This window comes from Opisthorchis viverrini, assembly GCF_000715545.1.
Source record: "Opisthorchis viverrini unplaced genomic scaffold opera_v5_2, whole genome shotgun sequence".
Classification (NCBI taxonomy): Eukaryota; Metazoa; Platyhelminthes; class Trematoda; order Opisthorchiida; family Opisthorchiidae; genus Opisthorchis; species Opisthorchis viverrini.
Window position 1 is genome coordinate 1,683,941 of NW_008751658.1, and position 22,843 is coordinate 1,706,783.

The 22,843-nt window shown below is 44.3% G+C and overlaps 2 protein-coding genes across 2 annotated transcripts in view; one reads left to right on the forward strand and one right to left on the reverse strand.

Annotated features, from left to right (window-relative positions):
* Positions 1–17,565, reverse strand: part of T265_00198 (hypothetical protein) — a gene marked incomplete at both ends in the record, with an annotated part of 23,858 nt that extends 6,293 nt beyond the window's left edge. The window contains one exon of the mRNA XM_009163906.1: positions 17,459–17,565. Coding sequence (XP_009162170.1) covers positions 17,459–17,565 — 107 coding nt within the window. The remainder of the gene's footprint in view (positions 1–17,458) is intronic.
* Positions 1–22,843, forward strand: part of T265_00199 (hypothetical protein) — a gene marked incomplete at both ends in the record, with an annotated part of 64,911 nt that overhangs the window by 40,884 nt on the left and 1,184 nt on the right. The window contains 6 exons of the mRNA XM_009163907.1: positions 6,951–7,144; positions 13,191–13,301; positions 14,058–15,256; positions 17,025–18,116; positions 18,371–19,020; positions 20,296–20,869. Coding sequence (XP_009162171.1) covers positions 6,951–7,144; positions 13,191–13,301; positions 14,058–15,256; positions 17,025–18,116; positions 18,371–19,020; positions 20,296–20,869 — 3,820 coding nt within the window. The remainder of the gene's footprint in view (positions 1–6,950; positions 7,145–13,190; positions 13,302–14,057; positions 15,257–17,024; positions 18,117–18,370; positions 19,021–20,295; positions 20,870–22,843) is intronic.

Sequence of the window (22,843 nt, forward strand, 5' to 3'; positions counted from 1 at the left end):
TCCAGTGCCTAGTGTCGGAGAGAAAAGACTCACAGAAGGGAACACAACAGCTGTATTCCGAACAAGCGAGTGAGAGTGAGAGCGTGAGCAAAAGTTACAACGGCCCCACCCTATTTAAAGGGGACTTTCTGACATTGATCCAGGCTGTCTGATAGGCGTTAGTGAACATCCAGCAACATCGATCGTGTCTCTGTGAAAAGCCTGAACGCTGATCACATTCGGTCGTGCTTCTGTGGCCGCAAGAACACTCATCAGGTTTTGCTGAATTGATTGAATGATTGACTGGCCTGGATGCTTGCCGGCTTTCCAGTTGAGTTTTTGGTGGAGTAGTAGGTTCCGGGCGTTCTGAAATTGCTTTCAGGAATCTGACCTTCCTGATAGATTCTCACCAAACCACTCCTGCACCACCTCACCAAATTTAGGAGTAAAAAATTAGGACTAAAGAGACTTCAGGCCGGAATAGGTTGTGTCAATCAAATATCCACTCCGCTTTGAATCCCTGGACATCTCACATTCCACCCACCTTTAGTGGCCCGATTCATTGATTTCCCGACAGCATTTGACCATCTTGAAAGCATACTCTATATCTGATAATTTAGCAAGTGTGATGAGACTCAACTGATTGGGCATAACAGTCCCTTTTCGGGTTTACGGGAAGGATACAACAGCACACGCGTTGTACCCTGGTGTGCTGTAAAATGACCCGCAATCTCGATCGCTTCTGTGCTTCTATGTTTGTTTGGACAACCAACTCTGCTTTCGCTGGTATTCATTTACATTCTGCTATCTGGGTCACAGATCTCAGCTACATCGTCACTATCACTACAGATGCTGTCGTGCTAGGTTTCATACTGTGTATGAGCCTGATGTGTCTGTTCAGTATTGTCTACGGAATCCCACGGTTGAAATAAAGTATGAGTGATATTTGAGAGATGAATGTACACCATGGTCTCACGATTGCGTATAATGACGCGAATAGAGTTTTGCACTAGTTGTACGTTCGTCTTTCTGCTCTTTTTCAAACTATTTGTGTGCGCGACTTTCCAAAATAACGAAACCAGATTGCGTGTAGTTTATTGCGCAATCTACCGATGTGCCATAGTTTGTGTTCTTTTGTGTATACATTTCGCGTATGTAGAACTCATATTCACATAGTCCGTTGTATAAGCCGAATCGTCAATTTCCAGCCGTTCGTGGCGATCGATCTCATCACTGCTCTGAAAAATCTCACAGTCAAAGCTCCGGCTACTGCGGTATTACACAGGTGAGCCAGGCACTTGTGAATACGCAGACTTGCACAGGAACACCATCACCATCAACCCACAATTCTATCTCATCTCACTCTTGATTCCGGTAGCATGGATTCTGGCAACTGAATGCAGTATCTCCGCATTCACTGATGTTTACTAAACCGCTGGGGCAGTCTAGCAGTTTGGTTCAGTTTTCTATGCACAATCTAATTTGCTTTCGCAGGCCCGTCTTAACCTCTTGCACATCCCCTGACACCCATGACTAATTCCGGTAAAATGAGATTTCCCTGCTTACTGTAAATGGGATCGAGACCGCCTGATTGCTCCGGCAAGATATTTTCGTTTTTGTTTTGACTAGTCCTTTCGTATGCTTTTCGTTGATGCAATACTGCAATAGTTTCTGGTGTAGGTAGGTAGGTAGGTAGGTAGGTAGGTAGGTAGGTAGGTAGGTAGGTAGGTAGGTAGGTAGGTAGGTAGGTAGGTAGGTAGGTAGGTAGGTAGGTAGGTAGGTAGGTAGGTAGGTAGGCAGGGCGAGAAAAGTTTATAGTGAAAAACACGCAAAACAGTTATACAGGAAACGCTGTCTGAAATTGAGGCATGGCTGTCTCAGTATTAGTTAAGCAATGACCTAGAGTCGGAATAACTAGAGTTTTACACAGTAGTGAGGATATGTAAATGGTTGTTGTGCCAACCAACCCAACTACGTTTCCCAACAACGTACTGGTGATGTCACCTCGACTTGCAATCAAATTATCCAGCTCAGCGAACAGACCAGCGACCATCTGCGCTACCTGAGCTACCAACATTTTTCTTCCATAGAAAATGTTTTAAGGTATTCTTAGTGAAGTCCCAAGTCTTTGCTGCTGAGTGATGCGAACGAATCGGATTTGATGTTTCAGTGTGTCCCCGTGAATAAACAGGAAAGGAGACTGGACGTGGAACTTGAATACGCCACGCCTCCCCCGGAACTAAGTTTCAGGGCCCGTTTGAGCGAACAAAGTCCTTCTCAACAAAGGGATACGGAATGATGGGGAACACACCAGAGTACAGAAATCATGAGGATAATTTAAATGGTACAGCTTTCTTACAAACGTATTCTCAGATTTATCCAAATGAAAGTAAAGAATAAACCCTTTCGTAGTTATGTGCAGCAGTTATAGTTAGGGGGCATGGTTGAGGGACTAAGTGCAACCGAACAAGACGGAAGAGCACATAGCAGAATGAAGCTTATGTAGAAGTTATCTGTTCACGGTGAAAAGCACCCAGGAAAAGTTCAGAAGAACCTATTTGACTGTAGAATTAATTTTGTCTAGATACAGAGCAATAATGTGAGCAAAGCGACCAACAGAAAGTCGATTCGTCTCACAGGTGAGTCGCACAGAGTCAGATGAATAGAATAAAGGAGGAGGAATATCATGTTGTGCTATTTCTCCCCTGAATGTCTGTAAGCATAGGGAAGGTGTAATGGGGCGATATTCCCACTCGCTTAAGCAGTGGTTTATTGTAAACGTTCCTCCAAATAACTGAAAAAAGATAGGTCCAGTACAGCCTCGCCCAACTCGTCGGTACAGTACTTGGTAGGATTATGGAATGTGCTATCAGAGCTGAGAGAATAGACTAGGTTTGGGCAAGTGCGTCGGATATTCTTGAAATGCCAGCAGGGTAGTTATCTGGAAGAGGAGCGAGGGTTGTTTGTAAACACACTGCCCATTACTCTGGTTTACGGAACCTTAGGAACAACACTTTTTCCTCGCCAATTTTTCTTCGGGATTGTCATGGTGAATCCAGACCGAGTGCGGCATGTCCCGATCCCATAACAGACAGTTACACGAAGTAATAGGATATTTAGAACTTGCACGTTTGGCATCAGTAAAGCCCTAGAGTTGTAAGATTCTGCTTCCAGTTCCCAAAAATGGGCTTGGGAAATATACTGGATTCACACATGTTTTTCGTATTAGTCCGTAATTAAGTCTAATGTGATGGACAGTGGTGGCGACTATATAGAAACAGTGTTACGACTACTGACTGATTGATGGGCTCGTCAATTTTCATGTTGTCTTTGGTGTAACCGGGAGTGTTTTAACGGCCAGATACCCATTCGCCACATGTGTTGCTAGTTTCAGCATGAGTTCCGGGCGTTAATTTTGTTGTTGAACTTTTGTCACTCATTTGACAGTAGATTCACTAAGGTTTATTCACATTTTCGTGCTTTGCGACCAGTGGTTCCCTTGATTGTTCTGTTTGGCACTTTAGGTCACTGCGTCCAGCATTGATGACAGCACTGTGGTTTCCTCCTCTGTGGAAAGACCACTTTTGACATTTCCTTCGGGGCATGTTTCACTGGTGGCATCTGCATTGCATCATGCCTCATGGCCTTCAAACTACGTCAACTTGTTTCGATTAACTCCCATATTGAGAAGAAAAAGGCCTATTACTGCCCTCCACAACTAACTCATGGAAGTAGAAAAGTCCTATCTTGCTGATTTTAGCATAGACGCTCTGGGCATTATCAGCTGGAAGATTCCTCCGTTGACTGCTTTAAAAAAAAAATAGATCACACATTTACACCGACCGATGCAACCAAACTCTCTAATCTTGCACCCCGCGATCAAGTGATCCCTGTTAAACTCTTTAACTTCACTACTTAGGGATAATTAACCTTAAAGCTCGCTGACAAATGATCCTGTGTGCGAGACCGTCTTCCGTCCACATTTTTCCAGTGGGTACTGTCCACACGCACACACTGTTGCTTTCCCCCCAACCGTTTCTCTCAGCCCTGGAAGAACAGTAGAATTTCCCATCCTATTATAACGAAAATGCCGTCATTCTAATGACACATTGGTACTAAGTCGGGCGTGCAAGTGTCAGGCATCATTTCTCGTGTGCTAAACAGCCATGAAGAATGTAACAAACGAGGAAGAACAGTAGAATTTCCCATCCTATTATAACGAAAATGCCGTCATTCTAATGACACATTGGTACTAAGTCGGGCGTGCAAGTGTCAGGCATCATTTCTCGTGTGCCAAACAGCCATGAAGAATGTAACAAACGAGAGATCCAGCTGGGATTCAGTTGAGTCTTTCATTAAAACCAAATTAGTACGCAAATTAGTGTATTTCATTACCTGTTTCATACTACCTCAAGTGCAAACTACTATCTTCTATGTGTCAATCTTGAACACAGACTCTATGGCAAAGGTTGGTGACTTGTTGTTTTAATTGCTCAGTTTTATCAAAGCATTACTGTTCCCACAATTAATGGATGAAAAATCCAAAGTTACTAAACCGTCTACCATTAGTTTCTGTGCTCAGTTGTTGGCTCAATCTGTGACACATACTGCTTTAGGTAGACTACGTTTAACGAAGTACACTCATTTGCAAACCAATTTGGCTTTGCGAGAGATTCACCTGGAGCCCAGCTGAATCTCTCGTTTGTGGTGTTTCCAGACTGTGTTTGTTCGACGCTGTGCGACGTAGCGCAGCTGTGTTTGTCTGAATGAAAAATCTCTGTCAAGTTAGTCTAACCGTTGCTGTTGGAAGCGGTTGTGTTCACTCACACCGGAAAACGTTTATTCGACATAAGACAGTTCCGGTCCTATAGGAACAACAGGACATTCGCGAATCTGTAGTTATTCTGAAGTTGTTACAAACTGCAAATATCACTTTCGAGGTAAGTTGTGGAACACTGATCAAATGTATTGATACTCAGTACGTGTTTCTGTGTTTCTGGGGCGAGATGGCTCAAGTGGTTAGAGCGCGAATTTACTGACCGGAAGGTCCGTGGTTCGAACCCGACCTCCGCCACTCGACTTCCCCTGTCTAGGCTTGGGCAACCTGACAGTATCCCAGCCCTCGTGCTTCCTTCGGGTGGCATGGCAGCTAGGCACCGAAAGGGCGCTACAGCTGAACGATTATTATATTATATTATTACGTGTTTCTGTTATTTCGTTTTTGACATCGCTTGCTTTAACAGGCTCAAACCGTGATTTATATGAGACACATTGCACCACAGGTGTCATGTTTGTTAACCACACACTTTGCTCAACGGAATTGCGCCGAAGGTACTGTCGCCACGGCCTAATTCAAGCACCATAACAGAACTACTACCGTATTCAGTTTATTGTGCTACCGAGAAAAAATGCACAATTCTAGAGACCTGTCATGCCATACAAACACAAAATCGTCAACGTTTCAGAAATGCGATTCACCACTACGAAATTCAGTATAATAGACTTCCACTCCTTGTTGGCCTGTGTTCTGGACTTGACGGTGCTAAAAACCTGGAAAGATGCTAAATTTGAACGGTTGGTAGAAATCTCTGGTAATACTGATTCCTTCACACGTTCCCCCATTTCGATTTCATGACAGTGTGAATCAAAACCCGTTAGGTTTCAGTTGATGAATGCACGTCCTGTCTACTTCAATTCAAATTTGCCGGTTAGGAGACTCAATGAAATTTCATACAAGAAATTTCATGTCAGACTTTAATGCCCAACCCTGGAGGTAGGAAACCTGCAGTCCGCTTACTCAAGTATATCCAGTCCAGCTGGCTTCGGCTTGGTATCACATGTTTGTTTCAGGCACCCACTGACCATGAAAAGTCACGCAGTGTTTATGACCTGTGTGATATGGTGTGGGAGCCTGCTATTGAAAGGGATCGCATAGTGATCCCCTTATTAACCCAAACTCATTCAATGGTGATGGTAGAGAGGGGATAATACTGCTAAATCAGGTTCGCTGTTTGTGAGTTGTGGTGAAGTGGCCAAATCCGTTGATAGTCCACTGAAAGCTTTACTCATTCCATGGTTCTTTGAACAGTCCAAACCCAAAAATACTATAATTATTTTCATGTAATTTGTGCACGTATTGTACTTGTAGCCCATTTGCATAATCCGTTGCAGACCGAAGCGGCTATTACTCTGCACTAAGATTGGTCTTCGGTAAAAGTTCCGTGAAGCTCCAGGTATGGCGTTCTTTTACTGCTGCTGGATGTTTATTGAGTGCATTACAATTGCATTTGGTCGGAAACTTTGGTTGTTTTTTTATTCAATATGTCCACACCGAGTTTTTTTTCAGGATTATCGTGAATCACTAGTAGTCCCACTAAACTGTTTCGTCATCGTACTAGATTGGTTTGGATGGAAATTCGCTCTCATCGCAATATGGCCTTGTATTTCCAGTAGTCTAACACATCATCCTCTTCGTGGTTGACGTACAGGCATACTAGATGACCGAGGCTCATATATTCGACTACGTTAAAATGCTCCACCACTGTATACACGATACAACTTGTCTTATTTCTACTGCACGTTTGCAATAGTCCGGGTGTGTGATTGAAGACGCTGCTCTCAAGACTGGTGGTCTAAATCCCTCCGTGAATTTATTTAATCGTCTAGTCTTGTACAGCCTTCAAGCCATATACCTTCCTCAAACTATATGGCAACTATGTGCTGAACCATTCGTAACGCGAACCGAATACCGCAGTCCACGTCAATCAGAATTTCTTACGGTCCACTCGGTATCCCCTAAATTATATTCGGTTTGTTTTGGGGTTGCCGATATTTTGGATATCACTTAATCATCTGCTGCTGACGATCTTGTGTTACTTTCATTGACCTCAGAGAATCAATTTAATTTTTCCGCACGTGTCTACTCGGTTCCTCAAGTCTCAGTACACTTACTGTCCATCCACCCCTTTCAGCCTGTTGATTACTCATGAAGGTCACATTAAACTGACAGACTTCGGGCTTTCTCGAATCGGTCTGATGAATTTGGCTACCAACCTAATTGAGAAGAATCTCGATCTGGACAAAGATTGTAAAATGTTTCGCGACAAACAAGTCTTCGGCACGCCTGAGTATATAGCTCCAGAAGTTATCCTACGACAAGGTTACGGTATGTTTGGATGCCATGTTGCGCTACGCGTTTTTTCCCTATCCGTCGTGTACCTTGAATACAACAAAATCTCATTGTTCGACTGATCCGACAAACGCGATAACAACTTCTTGACCTGTCACAGGTTTCTTTCAGAAACCACAGGGCAAAGAGGACATCCGTACCCAAACTAGTTTTATTATCTTGCTTCAACCCTGCCTGAACTTGTTGTTTTTAGGTGAACACTATTTGCCCACACGTGCCATCTTGGCCGAGTTATTGATGCTGATCGGTAATCCGTGCGCTAGTTTCATGCAGTTTTTGAACACCTGGTTGTAGCGCTCCTTCACATACTTTTCGTCCACCCCTTTGCGAAAACAGCTGTGTTTAAATGGAATGCCGCACTATTTGGGACAGCGTTCGATGAATTGGAATTCGCCTTTAAGGAAGTCGGCACACCGGCCTCGCTTGCAAATGCTGGTTATGAACTTCAATAACGCACCTCAATCCAAGGTTGTAGTGAATCGAACCGATCACAATTGCAACACTGCAGCAGCGATCAGCAGTATTCGACACGTGTTTCGGCTAAACGAATCGAAAACTAGAACGCATTTAACACTTTCGCTGAGTTCATAAATAGTCAAGGAATCAAGCTCTGGATACACTTTCAGATTTGTTGAAAGTCAAAAAGACCGAATCTCTTCAGGACAGTACAAAAGCTAAAGAAATATTCTGTTTACTGTCCGTGAATCACTGTATATCAGTTGGTGCAGTCGCCTTCCATTTAGATGCACTGTGTGATCCGTATCTTTGTCGTGCAGTACTGTCAGATGACTCGATTCGGTTGTCACGTATCATCATGTCAATCAAAGTAGTATTACTCTTTCTTTCTGCTAATGAAGGAAAGCTTGGTGGTTCGGGTTGCTTATACAATGCTACTTCCATCCTTTTAGGACACGAAGTGTGGCTTTGAACGATGTTAGGCTATTCTTCCCCCTACCACCCAATCACCATAATCCAATTTTGCTTCCGTGATATCGCCACAGGACGAGGATGCTCTGTACCCTGGATCAGCGGACAAACCGACAGGAATTTTCCCTTGGAATAGGTATATGAGATGAGGGAGTCGCCATATACTCTTACTTATTCCATTGACTCTGTCTCCAACAGGGTTAGCTTAGTGACCCCAGTTTTAAACAGAAATTCATGTATTTTGGCGATATCTTTAACGTCTTTAGACTTCTAGGGTTCGTAAGCCAGCTTCTCTGCACTCCGATCTATTTCAACGGACTGTCGCTGTGAATTGCCTTTTTGATGGAAACAACTCGCCCTCCTTCTTGGATTTTCCTCGTGCTTTAAGTCAGGATGGTTTTAAAGTTGACCCACGTGCCTACGTAATCTCGTGGTTAAACTGAGCAATCAACACACACTATATTGTGACAAATGGAGAAAACCGGGACCGGAAAGGTTCTGTCTATACTTTGTGAGATAGATGGAGGACAAATTTCGTGCTTGTTCACATTCACATTCATCCTTTCACATGGAGCACGCACAATTAGTTGCACAAATAGACCAGCTTTCACAAATTAGCCAATGTGTTTCGGGTGTTTCTTATTTTAATGAATGAACATTATCATCTTTAGGTCAGTGCTTTGTTTGAATGACAACCCAGCACAGATTGACTTCAGTGACCGATATTGTCTTCTAATTTGTACAGTGCTATTGTTGACTGCGTGTGCTTCACTTTTGTGCGACCATGCTACTCCATTTGATGATAGTCCTGTGTTGAAACTAAGAAAATGATTCAGGGAAACGGAGCTATTCCTAGTGCTTCACATGCATTCCGAGGTGCAAACACTGACAAATTTGTAATCAGATAGTTTATATAAAAACCGATACATATTGATACCGTCTTTGAATCTTGGTTTCCAGCTTCGATAGCCGAGCACAACTGAACTCATTACATAGATTGTTTTACTCACTGCGAAAGCCGCACGCGTCTTAGTGGCTACTAATTCGGCGCACGTAGCATACGACAAAGTCACCGCGTTTTGTCTTGTTGATTACATTCCTCCCGAACGCTATATGACGCATGTCTGCTGCACATAACCACACATCCCACACCTGGCTACGCATTCGTTGGTACTATGGTTGCGAGATATTGGTAATCAAGACTCAGTGGTGTTCCAACTCCTTTATCAGCCGGGGACTTACAACAGCTTGTGGCATCCAGTTGAGTTCAGTCACAAACCGTGTGCCGATGATATGTTGAATCCAGCTATTAAGGTTTTGTTCACCGAAGTTGACGAGGGGGGTCAATGGCCTAACTGGTTAACAGAACTGGAACTGCGGTAATGTTCCTAATACGGAAGTTCCATTATCATGTTTGTATCATTTCTCAGGGTTACCAGCCTCCCAGGGTCCCCATCGAGGGGTCGGTGTCTCTTGATTGGTTACAGACTTACCACATTGAACTCATTTCCGGAGTGCACACTGCCTGCACTGTACACATGCAACCCTCAATGGTTCATTACTTTTTGGGTTACAAGTGTCGAAATTTGAACAACGTCATAAGTCTTTTGAATTCATCCCCATACCCTATCTGTTACTCTAAAATTAGAACTGGTGCAACTTCCGTGCTCTAGAACCTTTCTTTCCTCTTCGTTCCTTCGCCTCTCCTCGTTTTGTATGCGTCACATGAAGATTAAAACTATGACTTTAAAACAAAACACCTTGTAGTAGTAGTAACGTAGTAACGTAAATCGTTTTGCAGTGATATTTAAGCAGGGATCTTCAGCCAACACCTGGGGGAGACTATTTTCATGAAGACCTCAATACGTCAATCAGTAATGTCACTTTGTATACTTGAAGTGATGTGAATCCATCTTTCAGCTATTCCACACGTGACCAACGTGACCTACCTCTACTTTGGTGCTGATATTCTCTTCTGTGGTTCTAAAATGATGATTTAAATTTTTAAATTTTCCGGATTAAAAGTGCCGTAGTCCTCCCCGGTAAGAAATGTAAACGGGAATGTTTCTGTAAAATGGTTGCTACAACGCAACATATTTACATGGTTTTACAGTCAGTCATTTTACTGCCTTCCATTCCGTCATTCGAATGAAGCAAGGTGGTTTTGAGTCAAGTAAAACTAACCACATCGTACACCACTCATTAGCGTCTCACTGATGCATTTTTGGGTCGTATATGAGATGCGATCTGCCATGTTTGAGGATTCCACTATTGCCCACGCATCTGGTGACAAATTGTGGTACTACCCGACTCAATGTTTAAATAAAAAACAGTCAATGAACGTAGTTGAATCTATCGTTCACTGTATTTTTAAGCTGCACACGGTCCACTCCGTGTTTCGATATTCGAAATATCGAAGTTTGCTTTCTTCACCCAACACTGCAGTACTTATGAGATTGCCGGAAAACCCTTCGACTATCCAACAACTTATAAGTAGCACAGTGTTATGCCGAGAAAATACTTGTCGTTACCACGAATTGTATGCTAAGTGACACATGCAATTATCGTTCCATAGTTTAATCGATTGGAGAATATCGTAAACGACGGATTTTGTTAAGTTGTAGGTGTGTGTTTCGCCACCGGTTTTCTGTTTGGTGTCAAAGGTTGACGAAGACTCGGGGACCACGCCTATTCGATGAATCCCAAGACAGACGAAACCCGTAGTCATCTAGTGAAGAGTTTTCAGAAACCTTAAGGGTAGTGTGCTCCTTCAATAATAAGGCAATATGAGGTTTTCTTACCTATCATCTTTTCTACTGAGCGGTCTTAATCTCCTGCCTTGAGCGCTATAAAACACATCTTCAAATGTTCAGGTTGTCAGGTATGCTTTAACTAACTCCCAAACGTTAAGCGAATGTTGAACACGCACTGCATATCTCTTGTAAACGAAGAATCTCTAACAAGTAATCGCTCAACCTAAAGTCGACCCCTACGAATGGTGCAAATCAAGGTATGTTTTCGCCACAAAATGCTCCGTACATGACCTCTCTGATCAGAAACACACAGCAGAGCAACCATGAAGCCCAACTAGGCAGATAATTTAGAGAACGATCTCAAGAACTCACCTAGGTTTCACATGGAAACGCCCCTTGAGAAAAGAGCGAGCATTAGTCCTAGCGTAATGCATCAGCGACTCGTACAAACAACGAGGCAGTCTTATTCATTCCACTCTTAACTGAATCTGTCTTTCGGGTAAAAAATGGTACGACAATAATACATACTGGGCGATGATCACTCTGTGGCACTGTATATTGGGCCGAAACAACGTGAACGGATGCGCTGAAACTTTAGTGCACAATGCCTGTCTAACTAACCAGTCTCAGCTGCTTCTTTTATTTTCCCCCCTATATCAACCATTCTATATGTACTGACCTGATGACGCGATTCCGAAAACATCAGGTTGTTCTTATTCTGCGAATAGCTTGAAGGTCAGGAAGATTTTAGGACACTGTATCGTCAAACTAAAAGGCATTGCCCATCAAGACTGCGAAATAGAGATCTTGGGCTATAGATATAGCACTTCAAAGCAATCAGTCAGATTTGGTAGTTGATAATGATCCTGTGCTGTTTTTTGTCCCGACAAGTCGTATTAGGGATGTGAACGATCCAGGTGGAAATAATGAGTTTATGTGACGGTAGGAAAAGCTTTAGATGTATTCGTTTCCAGAATGATCTATTTACTCCACTAGAGAACGGTTCTGGTGGTATTTTCTCTCTAAAACGGCTTCATTTGTTTATTTTTTGCTTTTCTAACTGGAAGATACTTTTTGGATTAGAGTACCGACCCTCCTCCCCGTTAAGTGCCCCATTACCCAACGATCTCCCCGCTCAAACACGCCTTTGTAGCTGTGCACTATAAGAGTAAAAAGTAAAGGTAGAACTCCCTACCAGTCGCAACCTTTTTACAAGATTATGAAGACCCACAAAACGTATGGTTCTTTAGAGTGATTGGTTCAAAAAGTTGAAGTGTGTTTTAGAATATCCGCACCGTATTCGATACAAATGAGGTCCAATAGAATATGCGTTGTGTGTGACGTTCATTCGAGTTAATGATTGGCAGAAAGACGACCTTAGAAGCGGTATGTTTTGTATGAGGAACTGTTTTTCAACCACTAATCAACCCAAGTTGTATTGTTATGTAGAACACAATGTAATATCGAATACTGCGTTCGCCAGTCCTCGACGTGGATCTAAGGGCTTTCGATGGTGATACAACATCGATTTCCTGCATATAGTATACGAATTACGACTCAAATCGACATGTCAATGAACGGATAAGGCATGTTTGCGTACCACATACACTCAAGATAGTAAACACGTTTTTATCGCCCCTCACCGCGCCCTAACTCAACCTGATACCCTCCAAAAGAAAGCGTGACTTGCAAACGGGTACAATGTGCTGCCAAAATAAACTCGGCTACGAGCCGTCTTAATCGAACTGTACAATGTGCTGCCAAAATAAACTCGGCTAAATCGAACTCCACTTGGGTGCGCAGCACTTTCACTGTAGTGCTACTATTCAGTCACGATGGTGTTCTATGTGATTACTCCGTTGGTCTACAAGGTTGGCCGCTCAAACAACCCAGTCTTTATCATTTTCTTACACAACAATGCATCAGAGACCACACAATGACCGACTTCGATGCTCTTGGGTACCAGCATTGGTTACTGTTGTTTGTATTGCACACGACCGCTGTTGATTAATCATGCTCAATACGTCTTCAGAAACGCGTAGACAAAATCAGACAAGTTTTGCCCCACCCCTTAGGTTTCACTAGGCAGATGGCAACATGATATTAGTGTGAACTGGATAAGTTAAAAGGACCAAGGGTTTTGCACATCGTGAGCTGTAGGAAAGTCGGTTATGGCGTGTGGATGGCAATCGGTCCGTGGCCTAAGCATGCTACTTAATGGTACTTTACCTGGATATCTTGATACGCACTGTAAACTGCATGGCCAATAGTCAGCGTGAGTTTTCTGTTTGTTTCGTTTTTAATGCTGCTTTTTCTAGATGTCTTTTGTTTTTTAATTGTAGGCAAGCCGGTTGATTGGTGGTCGTTGGGTATCATTCTCTATGAGTTCCTTGTGGGGTGTGTGCCATTTTACGGCGATACCATCGAAGACTTGTTTTCTGAAATTGTCACAGGTGAGCTAATTTTTTTTACTTCAAAGCCCTTGTTAGCTAACTCTTTCATATTAGTCAGTACAGTGTGATGCATGTCCATGGCTTGCGGTTAACATATTCAAAGTTTGCGCATCTTTTTATCGGAATGGATACTGCAAGAAAAGGACTGCACTGTTTGCCAGCGGATTTTTACGGCACTCGTTCACTTAACAGTTACAGTTCTTGTCGCGCACAAGCCGCGTACCAGTTTTCTTTATACTGTAACCAACCGAAACCGGTTTAGTTGCGCCTTAAAAAAACAATGTTTGTATATCTGTTTACACTAACATCACTCTTCCAATCACCCTTGGAATACAGTTTCAACTAAAATGACAGCAAGGAAACCGATGGAAGATGTGGAGCAAAAAATTGGTCGCAAATTCATATTCTTAGTCAGATGGAGGTTGACCATGTTAATCCGGGAGGTAGATAAATATCCGTCGCACTGTTTGTATGTTCTCACGTCCCCTGTGTGGCTTCACACGTCTGTATGAGTTACGTCACTGGCGTTACCATCAGTGACCTAGAAATTACAAACGAATCTATGAACTGTTTTACACAGTAGGAGTGCCAATAATGATCATCTGGTTTATTTTGTAACGGAAGTTCTTAGGATACCCTGGGAGTGGCTAGTCGGTTTGTGTAGAACATGAAAATGAGGTTAGATTTTTATGGGACCGAATAGACGTAAACGACTCAATCACTATATTTGACGGCATCTCGTTTTCGCCATTTTAGCCCCAATCGAGTGGCCAGAGGAAGAGGAATGGCGAGTTCCGGATGAGGCGGTGGAAATTGTCTCTCAGTTACTAGAGCGTGATCCACTTCTGCGCTTGGGTACGGCTTGTGGTGCAGCTGAAGTTAAAGAAGCTCGCTTTTTCGCCGGACCTCCACCGATAGATTGGAATAATCTCCTAAGATTGAAGGCGGCATTTGTGCCTCAATTGGAGCATGATGAGGACACATCCTATTTCGATCCACGCAGTGAACGATACCAGCATGATGTAGAGAGTGATGAGGATATTAGTTACTCGCCTAGGTCCACCTCTCAAAGCGGAAGGTCGTCTCCACTACAGCCCTCCTCTTCCGAGACCAGGGCTTCCAGTACCAATATGATCTCAACTGAACAACCCGCTATTCACTCCATTCGCAGGCCTGCAGCTTCTCGGCTGAGTCGCGAGAAACAGCAAAATCAAGGTCGTCGACGATGCCACAGTTTGAGTGATGCACTCAACTTGATACCGCGCGTCACACCGGGTCCGCTTCGTTCTTCTTTGACCCATAAATTTTTGTCCAGTAAACCTCCATGCGTATCGAAAGCGCTTTCAGGCCACTCTTCACGTACTTCAACCAATGAGCTTCGTGACACCGAACTCGCAACAACTACGCTGACAGCAGAGTCTGTGGAGAGCAAGACCGCTTTGCATATGCTTCAGAATTTATCCCTTGATGCAGACGCAATGACGGAGAAATCCGGCCGCTTATCAGAAGTTGGGAGCCCTAGTTCTGCAGCCTTTCGTACCAGATCACCCTGTCCTAACCAAAGAACCTCAGGTCCAAAGCCCCTACTGGGAACTGAGTCGGAGAGTGAGGAGGAGATTGGGAAAACACGAGACCCTGAAGTTGCCTTCCACTCGTTCGCTTCCTATTCTCCCAGATTCTCGGTTGTCTTGGAGCAAGCACGACTGAGCGAAATGATGGGTTCATCAACTTCTGAAGGATTCCAACATCCTCCCACCACGACAAGTTCGCTAACGATGGGTGATGTTCAAGGAAGTCGTTTGTCCAACAGAGACTCGATTGCCTCCGAACCACCGCGCACACGGTCGCCATTCTCTCCGACTTTTGAGCGACCCCGCATGTCGCTTCCGCGCCAGAGCTACACTGTTCCAGATTCCTTTGCTACAGAGACCTCGAGACCGGAGGATTCTGGAAAAGTAAGTTCTTGATTTTAATAAAGGAAACTACTCACAAGGTTGCTGAAAACTCCTTTTGATTTTAAGGTCTCACCTCCCAGTCTGACGCATAGTCGTACTTTTCACTTATGTTTTTTAGTGCTTAGTTACACATGCATCTTACTTTGTCGATAGAATTATCTCGTCTCTTTCTCACGCCGTAGTACAAGTTAGCTTCCGATCATTCACAACACATGAAAACCTGAAAAATCTTTTTAAAATCCTGTGTTTTCACAACGCGAGTAACGTGGGCTTGCTCACTGACGTGTGTTTATCTTCTGTTTCATTTTGTTCTCAACCTCTAAGATGATGGATAAGCTTTACAGTGCCTCTCTTTCTCACATCCCTTCCGCGGACACGGTCATCTTGTATGAACTCAACAGTAATATATAAGTTCGACAACAAAATAGCGGACGATTTTCTCTCGGAGTGGGTTGCCTAACTTCAGGTCGGGGAATATTCCATAGGATTCGGGAGATTTAATTTAATGCCCTCAATAGTTCAACCAACAGCCGTGCAGTTAGCAACCTTGTTTCGTTACATTTTTTCGTATTTTTTGTTCGTCGGCAGTCATTCTCCGTAGGTCGACATTTGATGAGGCTTGTTGGTCATCTGAGGAAAAACTGAGAACCGCTGGTCACTCAGTCTGTCCGAAGTTAATTCAGACGGACAACATGCGTCTTGTATCATTTGCTTGTCTGTTTTTCACACACTGTGCTGTCACGTCTGCGCGCCTCTTTATGCGTGGTAGCAACTTATTCTCATTGCTGTGTACGCCTCTCCCACTTTTGAGTGGGGGGACATGTACATGTTACCCTCACCTCAACGCTATCTTTTTTATGACGCTCAGTGAGCTTTAGTACAACGGTGTAGATATAGTTCAACGTTAGTATTGCAGCTAGGTGTGATCTGAACCGGTTATTAGGTCGGCAAGTCTATCAGCAAAACGGGAACTTCTGCCTAGCCAGTCAGCAAAATCGTATCATCCGACTGTAACCCTCTTCGGTACCTAACTGCCACTCCATCCAAAGAGAGCACGAAGGTTGAATTGCTGCCAGGTTGCCCAATCTCAGACAGGATGGGTCGAGATGCCCAGAGTGGGTCTGAACTACGGAGCCATGACGGGCTCGACCAGTCGGAAAAATTCCACCGTATCATCACTGATAACAAAAACGTAGGAAACAGTAGTCTTCATTATTCTGTGTTCTCACTGCATCGTCTCTCTGGAGAGACCGCCCTCAAAAGGTTCATCAGGTGACCTCTGAAGAGGGTTGGGTGCCTCTGCAGCATTACTGGATTATCCAAAGGTTTCATCATTCTTATACAACTCGAATGATTTGTATTATTTTACATTTGAAAAATTACTTAATTTCTTCTTGGCTGGCTTCTTCCGAACCCTGATGTGTGTAGGTAGTCTGTGCCCTCATGTTTATCCTCTTACTGATGTCTAAGTAGTGGTAGACGTTCAGCTGTAACTTCCTTTCGGTGCCTAGCTCACATGCCACTCAAAGGAAGCACGAGGGCTAAGATACTACAACGCTGTACAAGTCTAGACGGGAGCAGATGCTGAGATTGAGTTTTAACCACGAGCCTTCCGGTCAGTAATTCCTCGCCTTAACCATTGTGCTACCTTCTCCATTTAGTAATCTCTTTACTAAATACCCTTCGGTAGACGAAACAGTTATCTTTCTTAACCTGCCGTGTCAATGTTTTCCCTAATATTGACCCCATTTTTGTCATTTGTGTTCAGGCGGATTCCGCTCCAGCCTCATCGCATAGTTTCGTGCCGCAAAGTGGTCCCCGGATAGGGAACTCTTCTAAATCACCAAATGTGATCTCGGATTGTATCAGTCAGTCACCAGCCGCCGTACGAGAGTCCTCTGCTGACGTTCCCACGCCAATCAAGCAAGTGGATTCCCCATTTGAGCCATCAGGTTCCAATTCAAGTCTCGATTTATCACAACATGGCTCACTATCATGGCACTCCAGTTGTTCATCTAGTGATCCGGAACCCACTAATTCATGGGCAAAACATTTACCTGGTTTTTCAAAGACTCATGAATCAGAAATGCCCGTCTCTCTACCACCAGGTGCAATCAGCACTAACAATCGAATCTCTCCAAGATCGACCACCCCTGAAACAACCTCATCTTCTTCATCGTCGTTGTCGTTGACTATGCTCACTCTTCAGCCTCCGACTCCAAAACCGGCGGTTTGTTCGCATGAAGTGTCCCGTACTCCTGTTCCCCCTCCAGGCCCAACAGCCGTCTGGACAGATGACAAGCGTACATCTCTTTTAGGTAAATCCTCCCCTGTCACGACCCCCCGTCACTCGGAGCCCTTACGGCTTGATTCACGTCGCCGTCTTTCTAAACCTTCCCTCAACATAGGTGATCTGGCACCCGGACGTCCCAATTCTGATACCGTGCTAGTTGAATCTACAGAACGCAACAGGAGAGCCACACACACACCACCTAAACCTCCAGCTTTGGTTCTCACATCAGAGAAAGATAATCTTGGAAACGGTGCACGAGTTGAGCCACGATCGCCACTAGCCTCTTCTACGAACACAACGGGTCCCTCACAACGCCCACCTTCTGATCGTACGCCTACTCCCATCGTTATCCACAGAGGGAGATCTGGCTACGGGTTCACAATCCGTGCTATCCGCGTGTACTTTGGCTCCTCAAGTCGTTATACCTTGCATCATTTGGTCCACAGTGTCGATAGGAACGGTCCAGCGTCTCGCGCTGGTTTACGCGAAGGTGACCTCATCCTGTATGTCAATGACACCCCCGTACCTGGAATGGTCCATACGCAAGTGGTAAAGATGATCTTAAAGGTAACGTCCAGGTTCTATATTCGATTTCTTTTTTATTCTAATTCGCAATCGGACTTGTACTAAACTTCTTGGATTGCTGATTTACTCCCTGTTAACCCTATCGGTCCCACATGTTCTGTATGAGTTTGTCTTGATTGATATTTCATCAACTTTACTGCTTTATGTTCAGTTGAGATACCCATTCGGTTTGTTTACCTTTTTCTGAATTATATGCTTCGGCCTATCCATCCAGCATTGTCCTTTTTCCCGTGCAGAGTGGTCCGCAATTAAGGTTGTGTACAACACCCCTCGATCAGAGTTTCATTCGATCGGACGGACCTTGGCGCCCATCGGGAAAATTAGTTCCCCGTGCCTATCCAAGCTCACGAGGTAGTCACGGCAAACACCCCACGCGACAACTTGAACGTGGAACCACATCCACACGGAAGTCGCCCACTCAGTTATCGACCGGATCAAACACGGTCATTAAACCAGCCGGTCAGACAAGTTCACAGCCAGACTTCACAAGGCCTACTCCTTCCCCAGATGATTCACTGCCTTGCAACCTATTCCGTAGACCCACAGTACGTGAGGCACGCTATCGCCAGTGTGGTCTTGACTCCTCCGTCGACTCGGGAACCTCAGTGCGATCAGATTTGTCGCTACCCTCTGGCGATGCGCCGGTGATGCAAAATTCTGCTTCTCCTACTGGCAGCATTGGTTCTGAACCCTCAATACCATCCCCACGTTCAGGAGAACGACTTGGGCATGGTCAATCTTGTTGCACTGGTCCGACGGGCAAATTCGGCGCTCCAAGTTACAACTTGACCATGTATCAACGGTTCGGCATCCCCGTAAACTCTGCTCTGGCATGTTCTCCCGGGAGCTCTCCATCTACTGCAAACCATCCCCCCACTCACCGAAGGTAAGCATTTGCAATTAGTCATTTTGATTACCTTACGAATTAGTTTTCGAGTGGAATATCTTCTAGAGATTATCCAATCAAAACGTTGCTCTATTTCTTTTGCCATTGGATGATTTTGTTCTAGCTTTGTTAAATTTGGTTTGTTCGTAGCAGTATTCTCCCACTCTTATTTCTTTCATTCACTCTTTTGAGGCACAGTTTATCATCCAAGTTCAACACACATTTATCACAAGGCGTGTGACAACCATGAATTAGGGCCACTCCAGGACTTTGCATATATTTATGTATCCGAATGTTGTCACATTTTCAGAACAGCGAGTGCCTCATCGATTATTCTCCACTCTGAAGGGTTTTCAGAAAGCTTGGTCCAGCAGCTTCCTTATCCAGTTTACAATCTAATTTATCTTCTCTGCTCTGATCGATCAATAAACTAGGCGCGTGGATTATGACAGTTCCGTAAAAGTGTGGATTTTTTCGGTCCCTTTTTACCTGCCTTAAAGTACATACTCTCAATTCTCGGTGTAGTTTTGAAATCATAGAGTCCATTTTGAACTGTTTGAGTAAAATAAGCCAAGCTCCGTTCCTCACCAGTTGTTACTTGGCTTTCTAGGTAGTGATTTTCTGTCGATCGACTTCACTGTCGTTGGGAAATTTACCCATGGAGTGAAAACACACGTAACATGTTCCCATCGTAGCTTGTGCTCACTGACTCTGATTGACTCGGAGTTTTCCCATTTTTCGAGGTCCATTATTGACCATGTTGTTTGGAAATTTTTCAAACTTCTTTTCGACTTTATTCCAATCGCTTTTCGTAAATCCTCCTTCTGCCAACGAAGTTTTTTGTTATGCAACTGTTTCGTCCTCTGTGTTTGTACTGGTGGTCTGTTACGAATGGTTAGAACTCTTACACGGGCTTGATAAATTCAGTAGGGAACATAAAAAATAATTACTATCTAAAATTCTCGATGACTACTACTCAACTTTCGCTTACCTCAATCAGTCAAGGTCAGAGATTGAAAAATGAGCCGTCGACTTTAACGAAAGTATCCGAAATTCCTCATGTCCGTTCCGACTGGCGAATGAAATTTCGATGCACTTTCAATTTTGTCACTTCGTTGCTCAAGTGCTGATCTATGAATTGCCGTTTCAATTTTCACAAATAAAGCTGTTAGAAACTTAATTTGATCTCCCCGACGCCCCCACCTATATCTTGGCCTAGGCTTGTTACCTTCTATACAGCTAGTCGACGTTTATGGTGTGCACGGCCATTTTTAGGTCAATTGAAAAACCACTCCTTCGGCAGCTCAGTGAACGGCAGCATCGAGCGATGTTAGCCGCACAGACCGGTTCTTCCAGTGGACCCGTTCACTCAGTACCGAGCAACCTCCAGCGCCATGCTCATCATCCTCCACTTTGTCCATCTCACATCACTCCGCGTCCTACCGATTCAACACCCACCTCCGCTAATCACCACCACTCAAGCCCTTCGTCTACTGGCCTTTGTTCTACGGCTTCACCTACACCCTCGTATGTGAGTTCACTGGGATGTTTTTCTGGTGGGGAATCCTCTAGCAGCAGTTCACCCGGTTCATCCAGTCCAAAACAATCACTGGGCGCCAATCACCCTGGTCCTGCTCTACACAACAGTCCGACGGGGCAACTCACTTGGGCCGGTACATATCCCCACCATGCACCAGTCCCTCCACATTCTCCAGGCACTGGATCTCACCCGCTGTGTTTCGGAGTCGCGCCTCTTACACGGCCCATGAATCATCCTTCAACATCAAATAATTCTGCGGCGCCACCGGCTGTCCGGTTAGGTCACGTCGATCCGATACGCCAACCTTCGGTAAGTTGGCTTTGCATAATATACGAAGCTATATCACCTTCGAAACCGACATATGTCCGTTTGTTACAACTGCTGTCCCATACGGCTGATACTCGTTTGAAGCCTTTGCCTTGTTAATCGCTTCTCCGAAAGCTCGTCTCAGGTAAATCTACCTAACTTTCGTTCTGTGGGCTTAAGCATCAAACAGCAATCTTATGTTTGATGAGGTCGCCACTTCTATTTCCTATGGTTCAAACTTCCACTAGGTCCGTTCACTGTGTTCTCTGTTCAAACAAAGTAACACACTTCAACATTCCAGATGACGCTTACACTGAAGTTACCTCACTACAAGTGTGGGTCTACTTACCCCACAGAACTATACCCCTTCACGGCACGGTCCCGTGTTAGACAAGCTCACTCTATTGGTGTGAGTGGATACATTTCAGCTGAACATGCGGCGTCTGTTTTGAAGATACAGCATAAAGAGATTCTGGTTCGCCTGTAGACCGTTCCCGTAACTCGTGTAACACCAGTCCGTTTCGATTCGTTTCCTTAAATAATGAGGACTTCTTTCACACATTGTGGGCTTACCTGATGGTGGAAAACCCTGGCTTTAAGCCTGTGTGCGTCAACGACAGGAAAGTTACGGTTGGTTTGAGGAGTGAATTTTCAAACTCCCGCAGTATTATCCTGCATTCTATGTTTCTCGTGTAGGTTGGCGCTCTCCCGGTCATTGCCTTCTTCCTGGATGGGGACCCTGGGACGGGCCATATCAATAGTTAGAGACATTGTCAGACATAGCCCAGTCGCCTTCTCAACGACATCCAAGGCATTGTGTTCAATTCATAGCTCCCTTCTCAATATCCCCACTTAGGAATTCAATGACAACCTTGTATTTAGGCATCAATTATGTCATCTCCCGCCTTCAATGTACAGCCACCTACCCCACCTACCCAAATCACCGGTGAACGAAACCGCGGCAGCTACAACCATTGTATGACAAATATTCGGTTCTTACAGCTGATAATGATGAATGTGATGATTTTTTTCTTTCGTAACCCAATAGGTATCAGATCTTACTGCCACAGTGAGCAAAGGTGTATGGTTTGTAACTATCGTGGGTGGCTTTTGGTTTTTTCGCTGAGCTGGGCAACTTGATTGCAAACCTTTCATCACCAATCGAGGGGACGTCATCAGTGCGTTGTTATGGAGCGTGGTGAAGAGACCATCTATGCTACCTGAGCTATCAACATTCTCTTATATAGCAAACTATCGTGGGTGTTGTCCAGTTTGCTATCCGCATGGTGCTGTTAAGTTGATCAGGTTTCATCTGATACGGGCTCTGCGATGTTCATTTTGTCGTGTACTCATATGATCCATAATATCTTTCAATCAGATGTTTCATGTTTCTTCAGCTGCTCTGAGATCGGATAGGCGGTGCGTTGCACCCACTCATTCTCCCTTAGGTGGATCACTTATGACGGGTCTTCTGAAGTGTTTTCTTAGTTTCAGGACCGTTTTTACTTTATATCTTCATCTTATCTCTGTTTTATTTTTTTTGGTTTCTGTACTTGCCTTGGATACCGTGATACCTGCTCACATGGGTACGAAAAGGGAAAATCGCCCTGTGAGCACCCCTTTCGTGTATGCGTGATTGGTGAGCACGCAGCTAAGTATCTAGGTCAGTTCTACGCTTACATTTGCTCCAAGGGATATCATTCACCTCACATGTGCCAACACGCAACGGACAGTCAAAGACTCCGAAGTTGCTGCCTCACTCTGCTCCGAAACGCAATGATGTATCAATAAGCGTACATTAAGCACACCACACTATGCACCGGAAAGGTACGGTGCATGGCCATTAGCCACCGAATTTGACCCAAATTCAAACTGAAAATCAACTCGCAACTCCGTAGGACCACCACTGTGGACTTATGCTTTTTCAGTCGTTACTCGACTATATTCATTGTTGAACCATAGTGCGTTGGAATGAAA